The sequence below is a fragment of the Misgurnus anguillicaudatus genome, unplaced genomic scaffold, assembly GCF_027580225.2.
Source record: "Misgurnus anguillicaudatus unplaced genomic scaffold, ASM2758022v2 HiC_scaffold_29, whole genome shotgun sequence".
NCBI lineage: Eukaryota > Metazoa > Chordata > Actinopteri > Cypriniformes > Cobitidae > Misgurnus > Misgurnus anguillicaudatus.
Genome location: NW_027395279.1, coordinates 9,333,530 through 9,344,597, shown reverse-complemented (window position 1 = coordinate 9,344,597; position 11,068 = coordinate 9,333,530). Strand labels below are relative to the sequence as shown.

The window sequence follows — 11,068 nt, the reverse complement described above, 5'->3', positions numbered from 1 at the left end:
ATGGTTCATAAAGTTATTAAGCACTATAATGGCACAAAAGTTTTTGCAAGATGATATTTTGTGTAGAACTATAAAAATCCCAAATGCACTAATCCTTGAAACTATACTTGATGTCAAATTGAACCATGTATTGTATATAAAATATTTTCATATTTAGGCAGTAAAAAAACATATTTTTTTTTTTTACAAAAAAGCATGTTTTAATAAATTACACATGCATTAAATTATAAAAAATATACCCACGTTTTCCGATCAAACAAACGAATGAACATGTAACATTATTTTGATGTAAGCAACGCGACGTTTACTACTTCAGAAGGGCGCTCGCGAGCAGGTCACGCGCATCGTCTGGAGGGATCTGTCGACGTGAGTGAATGTAAGCAACTCTGAATAAACTTAAGGAAATATTACCACACCTGTATTACTTTCACGTATGAATAGTTACAGTCGATAAAAATTCCCTCAGGGACACATTACTCGACGGTAAAATTTTACTGTAGTAAATAAATCCAGTCAAACAGTCTCGGTCTTGCTAACAAGCTGCTAATTAACGTTACGTGACAAGTGAACTCGACGAACTTCCACGCTAATATGTTAACTAACGAAAAACTCAACGGACGTTTTAAAAAATGGACACTATTGCACTTAAGTCGACTGAAATTAGTCTTGTGTGACCTTTGCTCACAAACAAAACAAAAATTAGTTACCATATTAACGGTAAGTTACAATATTGTTTTTAGATAAGTTACAGTATGTATCGTGGGAATCCGATAAAATGTAATATCGTCGAAGCACAATACACAAATATGATAGTAAATCGATAACATTATATATTGATGAAGACTGCCATGATCTGAAAGGGTCCTAGTGAATATAAATATATTGTGTGACGACACATTCTATTTATATAACTCCTTATATTGTGTTTGTGTGTATGTTTATTTAGGCCATGGCTCAGCAGTTTTTTGGAAATTTAGGGTCCATGACATTACAGTCAACACCTAAAGCCAGTCATCAGCACCATGCATCAGCAAAGGTAGGCTATATAAGATATGTAAACCAATATATGTCATTTAATGTTTCCTAATAATATTTAATTATCTGATATAGTATGAGTACTGAACTTCCTGTCAATGCAGGTGTCAGATGATGGAAATAACTCGATAGGTGAGACAATGCCATATGGTACACTGGATGAGGGCATCGAGCAGCAAAGGCGAGCCAGTTAAACCAACTTAGTTATCATGTATCATATCATGTGATTATTTGTTTATTGATGATGATTGTAATCATCTTCCATCTCTTGCACAGCGAGGACTCTGGTATCTCCGTTTCAAAATCCTCAACTGGAAGTTCACCGGTTAACAGTACTGTGGAAGATGTTGCGGTGCAGTCTCCAACAAATTCAAGAATCCATGATATTGGAAAAAGAGCACAGGACCTTATCGAGAGGATCAATGAGAGACGGGCCATGGATCAACATGTGATAAACAGCTTTGAGGAGAAACTCCTAAAAAAGGTATTTAGCTGTATGCAAAAAAAACTAAAAGTGGGAAGCAAATGCAAGGGTATCTAATTGTTCGTCTTTGTTTCAAACAAATATACTCAGATTGATTATACATTAGTTGAGGGTTGTATGCTGTATACCGGGTCCTGTGTGTTTATGCAGGTGGGTGAGATATGTCAGCAGGTTAAGGAGCAGATGTTTGACTATTATGAGCAGCACAGTCAGGGGTTGCAGGCCAGCATCACTGAACTCTCTGAGGTTCTGGAAAGAAGCAGTCAGCTCAGCATGGAGTTACAGGAAGCCAGTCAAACCCTTGAAGCCATTAATAAAGGCCTACAGCACAGCACAGAGCAGTAAAGGTTTAACATAAACCAACGGTGCTCTTTGTAAAGCTTAACAGCAATAACATAATATGAGAAAACTGTTAGAATTCATTATATACATTTAATTTGATATGATTTTATTTATATAATTAATAGAGGTAGTGAGTTTTGTTTATGAGATTTGTTCGATATATCGGTTTAAAGTTGAATTGCTATGTTGTTCAGATAGATGTGCAGTACTTTGGAGGGACATGCTAAAGTTTATTAGCATAGTATGTGTTAATATTTTTCTGTATGAAATGTGTTTGTTTGAAATACACATTTTAAGCTTTACATTATGTATTAAGGTTTTTGACTATTATTGTTTTTGGATCTGCAGTTTGGGTTGGCTAACAGCATTCTGTTAGTCTCAGTTACTCATGTTTGAGCTTTGTAGGATGATTTTTTCCCACCCAAGCACAAGTTATTGAAAACTCATTTAATGAGCTGTTCTTTAAATATAGATGACAGTATTCATTTCTTAACAAAAAGCAGAGAACATTCAGGGGTGGTTTCCTGGACAATATTTAGATTAGTTCAGGACTAGGCCTTAGTTAAATTAGGTCATTTTAGTAGTTTTTACAAACAAACCTTACAAAAAACATTACTTGTGTGAATCTTAAGACAAAACAATGGCACTGATATGTTAACTCTTTCCCCGCCATTAACGAGTTATCTCGTCAATTAAAGGTAGGGTTTCACATTTTGAAAAATGCTAACGTAGCAATGAAATAACGATCCCGCCCTCAAGTCAAATCGCCATCCAAATTCACGCCTCTTTCAAAACACATGAACACGCACAGATCAGACAGTCACATCTCATGTCTCATTCAGCAGTAAGAAAAATTTGCAGTACAAAGTGAATAACATTTCCAAAATAACCAACATAAACAACTGGTTTACATCAGAATTAGTTTAAGCACACTTTCGGTTGTGTAGACGTAGTAAATATCGTTACGCTAATCCGTAAACGAACACAATTTTCATAAGCTACACAACGTTTCATCAAAGTAGAATATCCAATCCATCTCAATACAAACATATTGCGTATCTACCTTACCAAAATAAACAGTGCAACGACTCTTTCAGACCCTTTGCAGCTCCTGCAGCTGTTTCATCTTGTGGTAAAGCAGTAAAGTTACCGATGTTAATTTGGGTTTTTGCTCTTTGCTGATCCAGGCAGTTTTTGCTGTTGTTGTTATAAAACATGACTTTCGTTTTGTGCCTCCTGTGTAGGTTGTCAATTCAGCAGAAAAGTTTGCTGTTCTCACTGTTTACAGACAGGAGGTGAGCGCACGTGAACGCGTCGATGACGTATGATGTCTGCGTGGACTCGCTGCGCAGAGAGCATTCAAATTACGCTTATGAGGGACAAAAAAGAAAACGTCAGTTCGGATCGAAATTTATGATTGGTTTAACATTTCACAGATGACAAACATTTCTACAAATACATTTAAACAACTTAACACAGTGATTGCTTTCAGGATGTGAGGAGACTTTTATCCAGCATAACTAAAAATGTTTCGGGATCAAATCTGTTACCCTACCTTTAAGAGAAAACATTTCACTGCCAATGATGCTTTCATGACGCAAGTTTTTACGATAATTTGTAATTCTGCTATTGTTCACTAGATGGCACTCTTATCCAATTTATAAAAAACTGAAGCATGAAAAAATTTTAAACTTCGCACATGTTTTGATCTTTGTTCAGAATCGGATCTCTAATGCTGCGTTTACACCAACCGCGTTTCAGGTGTCAAAATCGCGTCTACCGTGCCTATTTTACCGCTTGAACAGACGCGCAGAAAAAGCAAGCATTTGACACGCGTCAGAGTCAAAATCCGCTTCTTGTGGAAGGGGCAAGTGCTATGTGGTTGTCTGTTTGCAAGATGACTGATGTTGATTGTGCATTTATTGAGAGAGTTACCAGTTTGTATTTGGTAACCTTACTATAGGGGGAAAATAAACGGCGCGGGTAGATAAACGTCATGTGACTCAAAAGTGAAATGTGTATTACAACTTACCAGGTTGCCCAATGTCATCACTGACACAATCTTCCAAAAGTGAAATGTGTATTACAACTTACCATGTTGCCCAATGTCATCACTGACACAATCTTCCAAGTGAGGTCCTTTTTATTCCTGTCTCTATAGAAATAAGAACTTGTGTCGTATAGCTCCGGGTGACTGCTCACGGACAATATCAAGCGTTCCTTCAGGTTGAATGAGTGACTCCGGGCGGGGCTGCCGCCACAGCAGGAGCAGCAGGCTCCTGATTGGTTAACGCGGCGTGAAATTCCAACAAAGTTCAAATTTTTTTAATTTGGACGTCAGCCGGCAATTCGCGTCAAACACAAAATGCACAAAAAGCACCATTCGTGCGTACCGCGCCAGGCGCTCAATTCGCACGAACTAGGCGCACGAATAGGGCGAAAACGCGTCTTCCGCGCAGCGCCAAATGCATCATCCGCGCCGCGAGACCTCCAGATGCGCGTCAACGCGTCTTCACATTGACTTAACATTGAAATCCCTCGCGCTTCACGCCTCTACCGCGGTTGGTGTAAACTCAGCAAAAGAAAATTACTTTACATAAATGCAAATATTTCAGCTTTTTGCTCAAAATTTTAAACCTACCCATATTTAAGAGGTTATAAAAAGAGAACTAATGAAGATAGGATAAACTATTTTCCCCATTTTGTTTGTTTGAAAGCAGAGGTTCTGTTTTTCCATTTGATATATTTGTATGTTTATATATTTATAGAAGAAATTCATTTTGTGAAACTTTCCTGAAAATCACAAAAAATGCTGGCGGACAACTTAAAAAAAAAGTCTGTCGGGGAATGAGTGAAGACATGTCAGTGCAAGATGTTTATACGTTAAGGCAGCTCAAACAAACATTTTAGTCTGGGACTAGGATAAGCCTGCCCCTCAGTGTTCAGTAACATGCAATGTTGGGTTAAAAACTTTCAGACATTTACTTAACAGCAGCTTTTAAAGCAATAACAAAAGCCATTTTACCTCAAGGTGATATGTCCTACAATTATAAGCACAAACTGTCAAGTTAAAGTGTCAGGATTTATGAAATGATGTATTGCGTTTTAAAATCTAGAATACGGAAAATCAAATTAAGTTGTTGGTTTGCTTTGGTTTAAGGCAAGAAAAGGAAACCACTACAACAATATTAGGGGTCACGTGGGTGATTGATTAACATGGTGTTGTCAAGGTCTTATAGTTGCTAAGGTGTTTCATTTGCTAGTGTTTGACATGGTTGCTAGGCGGAGGCTTACTTGCCCAAGTATTGGATGGCATAGTTGGTTTAATTGCATATCTGGAAGAAAACAACATGCTAAATCAATAGGCACCTGTATGGCTGTGTAGACCGAAATGCTCTGCATGATGTGGTTCAACTTTCTACCGACTGTTATGGCACGAGTGTCGTGACTGGCCATTTACTGTAGATGCACATGTGAGGTCGCAACAGTACACCCCATTTATTGTCAGTTTCACTAATTCTGACAGACACAGAACTATAACCAAAGCACTGCCATATAATTGGGCCCCTAGTGTTTCTAATCATGGAAAAGATCAACCCAGTAACTAAGATTTGATAAAACCATTTTCTGCAAGCATGTGAAAAAATAGGTCATTAAAATTTGGCTTCCTTTGTGATGTCAGAAGTGGGGTTAATCTTATAAAAAATTCAAACTTCTGTCATCTATAAGATTATGATAACAGGATTATATAACATTTTTAGTCGTATGCTTAGATTTGTACAATTGATCAGTATAGGAAGGAAGTAATGTTGTAGTGGCTGTTTGAGTAAATTTAGTAAGTCTACAGCCCCACCGTGTGGTCAAAGATTGTAATTGCAAAACAATTCTGTTTACTTTTATAAACACATGTGGTTTTAACCGCATTGCTGTGCATTAACTAGGGTGGCTAGGATGACGTTTCTTGTGATTCAAGAGTACATGTTCAGGTTTCTATGCTGGCCACTCTCTTCACCTCAAAGAACATATGCCACCAAACTTGTGCCACCAGAGCCGTAACTTTGGGACGAAAGAGCATTTTATGTTACAAGTGGTTTAAATTAAACTAAAATGTTGAAGGCTCTCTTTATTATGCAGAAACAGGTATTGACTTGCTTTTTGTATGCATAAAATTTTCTGAATATTTGTTACCTGACTCTCTAAACCTTGGACTTTTTAAATCGTCTCACTACCACTCCAAACTTTAGTGGTTGGAACCAAAATTACCAGAATACTTACAGAATATTAGTATATTCTATATTATAATTTTATAGTCTACAAATATAAAAAGGACAAAGAACATTTACAGAATGTATTGTATATCACAAAATATCTTCAGTGAAAAATGACATTCATATTCATGCAGAAATAACTAAGCAATTTAAAATCATTATGATGAATACATTACACACCTTCATTTCTGTTGGCCATATATTTCATATTTGTTAAACTTTTATAATTTTTTTAATTGATTATTTGATTTTATTGATTATTACATCAAGTACACAACACAAAATTTTACAAAAATTTAGATTTATAAGAAAAATTGCAGTAACGTTTGTCTTTTACTGCTTTGTGTGTATTAATAAAACCTTCTTAAGTCTTCAAATATTTACTCACCTTATAAACAATTGATACATATATTTTGGTATTTCACATTTTTGTTTATTAAAATTAGCTTTTGCTGATTAAACATTTCAAATATAAACATTGTAATACATACTTTGCAGACAAATCAATAAATGTACACACAATCATACTAAAGAACATACTTATTTTTAGACAAATGATGGAGGTCAAATTTTGCTTATTAAAAATACCTTTAATCAATTATTATTATACTTGTAAATTTTTTTCTTTGTAATTTTTTTAAAGCCATGTAACATTGTCTAGAATAGATTAAGAGAGGTTTTTATGAAATATTGCAGCGAATATTGTTCAAGGCAGCTTTTGAGAATGGTTGCTGTTGCTTTAGTTGCAGCTCTTCTATTTTCGTTACGATGTTTTGGTTCTCCATGTGCAACCTCTGAATCTTTTCATTCATTAGGTGGTTATGCTTTTCATTTATACTTTTTAGCTCTGCTTCCTTTAAGCTAAAATGTTGCTTTAATGTCTCTTCTCTCTGTTTTTGTTCTTCAGTATTTTTAGTCTCCAGGCTTCTCAGTTGTTCTTGCAGCTGCGATTCCCTCAATTTCAGCTGCTGTATCTCTTGATCAAACACTTCCATCATTCTCTGAAACTCAGCAATGTTAATATCTTTCTCTTTTTCAGCAGCTTGCATTTGCTGTTGTAAATCACCTTGAGTTTTTTTATGTTCTCCCAGAATTTCATATGTTTTGTTGGAAAAGTACTGACCATTGTTCTCTCTTACCATATTTTGGATCTTATGGATGAGTGCTGACACTTGTTGATGGCATTTATCTCTATTGTTGAAAACATGATATCTGCCTCCACACATGTCAACTACAGCTTTAAGATCTACTTCAACCTCTCTTATCAGATCAATACTTTTGTCGAGATCGTCTCCCCTTGTGAAAAGAATCATTGCATATTTAATGGGATCTTCTCCAAAGACCTCCTGTATTTTCTAGACTGCTTCTTTCTCTTCCTCTGTGAAATGACCAATTGCCAGAATAAGTAGAAAGACGTGCGGTCCAGGGTAGGACATGTCAATGCATTTAAATGCTTCCTTTATAAGCCGTTCATCAGACCATCCAGTAGTGTCCACCACTGTGATTTCTTTATTAACATCATAACCTGCGAGGCTCTTCACGCAGATGGGGAGAAATGGCAGCAGCAGGTGGAATGAAGGAGGTATCGGCAGTAGGTGCTGCTGGAAGGGCTGTTGCTAAAGTCCTGTGCAGAAAGACACTTGTTAATCCCTTGGTAGCTGATGTAGAGAAAGCGGGAGCATCGGGGACCAATGGAGCAGGTGTTAAATTTGATGGTATTGGGAATTGATGAAGGTTGATTTTTCAGAAACTAGATTCTGGCTTCAATATCACAGAGGGCCAATTGAATATTCTAAACGGCTGACAACACAGGATCCTCTGTTTGTTGAATTGGTGAGGTGTTATCAGGTCGATCTGTCACTGATGTTTTTTTTACTTGAAACGTGTTTTCTTTTTGCAGTGGCCTTTTTGGGGCCGGATGTTGGAGTAGATTGAGTTGGAGGTATTTCAGGATGTTTTTTTTTAGGAAGAATTGGAATAATTGCTGATGATTTATTCTGAGCGGTGCCTGGCTGTACAGAGTCACAAAAATTTTCTAAGAGGGCCATTCTGAAATGCTCACCAGCCATTCAAAAATGCTCACCAGCTTATGCTGGTCTTAGCTGGATTTTTCAGTAGGGTGTACGCCTTAAGTAGGGAATGATGTGGTGTGACACACTTTTTTCCAGGTGAGCTGGCATTGCGGTGAGTTGAAACTTTTCAGAATGCCACACTGCAGGTCACGTAACAAGAACCAACCAAACAGCTTCACCCTTTACCTATCATGACGTTGTCATGTAAACATTATATCCTTACATATCACCTCAAGATCGAGGAATAGCTATTATTTTGACACAATACAAACAGAAAGGTAAGGTAAGGTAAGGTAACTTTATTTGTACCCAAGAATAGATTTTGGTTGCAGGTAAAAAGATTGGATTATTTACACAGATACACACACTTAGGCAACATTGACAAAAAACAGTGACACAACAATAATTCAAGTGCTTTAGACAAGGATACAGATAAATAGATAAAATATACATCATATTATTAATATCAGTTTCAGTAACTGATATACAAAAAAGGATGTATTTTAAAAATTACAGGAAACTATAAGAGTCAAATTAGCAATAAATAAATACATAAAATACATGAGGAAAGCTGTCATTAAATTTGGTTTTAATTTAATAGTAGCCTAAGTGCTATTTAACATTCTAATAGCTGAGGGTCAAAACTGACTCTGCATCTTTTAGTTTTGCAAACAGGCATTTTATATCTGCGGCCTGATGGAAGAGGCTGAAATTCACCATATAGTGGGTGGGATCCGTCCTCTGAGATCGTCCCAACTAGCTTCTGTAGCTGCCTACTATGTAGGGATGCTAAATTCAGCTGTGTCTCTCCAATCAGCCTACTGGAGAGACACAGCTGAGACAACCATCTTAGGCCAGGCAGAAAGTTCAAGGGAGCTCGGGAACGGCCATCTTGAACCGGGCAGAGAGTCTTAGGCTCAGCTAACTTGGTCGAGACAGGAAGCTCAGGGGACTCTAATTCGGACCTTTCAGCCGAAACAGGAAGTGAAGAGGACTCAGGTTCAAACCTTTCAGTTGTGACGAAGTGCAGGAGACTCCGGTTCAGACCTTTCAGCCGTGACAGGAAGTTCAGGAGCCTCGGGTTCATGGACTTGTGGGACCTCTTGTGAAACAAAAGAGCAGAAAGCAGACCACACACACCACAGAGCCATGGTAAATACAGGGAACACAGAAGTCAAAGGACATAGCTTGGGCACCATAGGATCCATGGAACTGGAGACCACCCGACTAGAAATACCAGCTGCCCACACTGACACTAGTGGAGAGATTAGAAACCAATTATTCCGCTCCTCCATTAATCGTTTCTCCCTCTCAGCAGCTTGGATTTGCATCTTTAACTCAGCTTCTCTTGGTATGTATTTTTGTAATAGTTGGTATGTCGTGTTAGAAAATCACTGCCCTTTGTTGTTTCTCACCATATCTTGGATCTTCTTGAGGAGTGTTGATACTTGTTTACGTTTTTTATCTTTATTGTTGAAAACATGATATCTGCCCCCACACTCCTCAACTAAAGCTTTAAAGGGAAACTTCACCCATTTGCATTAAGCTTTGTACCGTTGGAACCCCAGTCATGTTTTTGAATGGTCGTGCACCATTCCCTCAGTTTCCCCTGAGAGGGGAGAAATACTGATTTCAGTGAGGCACTTCCTTCTTTCAATGATGTAAAAATCGTCATTTTGCGTCATTGAAAGAAGGAAATCCTGTATCTCTATTGAGTGTGAAAGACTACAGACACTCATTCCTCATTTTTCCAAGGTGGGGGCTATGGGTGGGACCCACTCACGCTTCAGAACAATTACAGATAAGTGGGTGGGACTTACGAAAATATACGAACACAGACCGAAAAAAAACGACCAGCCGCCATCTTTATGCTAAGCTAAGCTAAACAGAAGTTGTGGAGCGAGCCAGAATTCATGTTACAATAACAGTGGAAGTTAATCAATATTACATGGAAGAGGGTGATTTTACAAGCGTGATGCTCTAATCCGCTGTTCATTGCACCTTTATGAGCCACAATACTGCAAAGAGCTGAGGCAGATGTAGGAACAGAAGCCCGATGAGTAGGCCGGAGCCTGGGCGTCGGCTGGGTAGAGGAGCCGGGGGAAGACACCGCTACCATCGGCCTCTGCTGCGTAGAGAAGCTTGCCTGTTCTCTCGCTGTGTGCCCTCTTTATAACATTTCTGCATCAGATAAGGATATGGACGTTTGTTTGGTGAAGGTTTCTATGCAAGAGAGGAACTTTGCGCGCGTTTGGAACGTTTATTTCACGGACATGTTTCGGTTTACGAGCAGACGCGCTGCGGAGTATATAAGCTTGGACGGACTCGCGCCGTTTGCTTTCGGTTTAACATTTCTGGATCAGATAAGGATATGGACGTTTGTTTTGTGAATGTTTCTGGTCGCGTGCTTATTTCAAAGACGTGTTTCGGTTTACGAGCACAAGCTCCAACAGCTGAGGCAGCGCGTCTGTGGAGATATTATGCAGGGGACGCGTTTGTGTGGAGGATGCAGGGATAAACGGACGTCTGACTAAAGTGAGTGTTTATATTTTCTTTGTTATACTAACGTGGCATTTATGTACACAATAGCATATCTGAGCGGTGTTTTATATGTCTATATTGTGAGAGCAGTGAGGCCAATAATAACACAAATGTAATTACAGTAAACAAGAGACAAAAAGAAAATTGGTAAAACTAAATAAACATTTAAAATGCATACACTTTTTTTTTTTAAGTACTTGGAAAGACATTTGTACTGCGGATCTGAAACCGCACGTTACTGTTTGAATAAGACTTTGCTACACACCAGGCCAGAGTGTTATTGTGTGTACCACAATGTAACATCACGTTTAAAAGTAAATCATGAT

The 11,068-nt window shown here is 38.0% G+C and overlaps 1 protein-coding gene across 5 annotated transcripts in view; it reads left to right on the top strand.

Moving 5' to 3' along the window:
* The first annotated feature begins 308 nt into the window (after window positions 1-308).
* The window catches only part of LOC129436618 (synaptonemal complex central element protein 2), a 121,857-nt gene continuing 111,097 nt past the window's right edge, over window positions 309-11,068 (top strand). The window contains exons 1-5 of one of the 5 annotated variants that reach the window (XM_055194848.2): window positions 309-376; window positions 947-1,036; window positions 1,140-1,216; window positions 1,312-1,519; window positions 1,670-2,168. In XM_055194848.2, coding sequence (XP_055050823.2) covers window positions 950-1,036; window positions 1,140-1,216; window positions 1,312-1,519; window positions 1,670-1,864 — 567 coding nt within the window. In that variant the 5' untranslated portion in view covers window positions 309-376; window positions 947-949 and the 3' untranslated portion in view covers window positions 1,865-2,168. Of the gene's footprint in view, window positions 718-946; window positions 1,037-1,139; window positions 1,217-1,311; window positions 1,520-1,669; window positions 2,169-11,068 lie in introns of those variants that run through there. The other 4 variants (XM_055194849.2, XM_055194850.2, XM_055194847.2 and 1 more) reach the window with 4 other exon arrangements.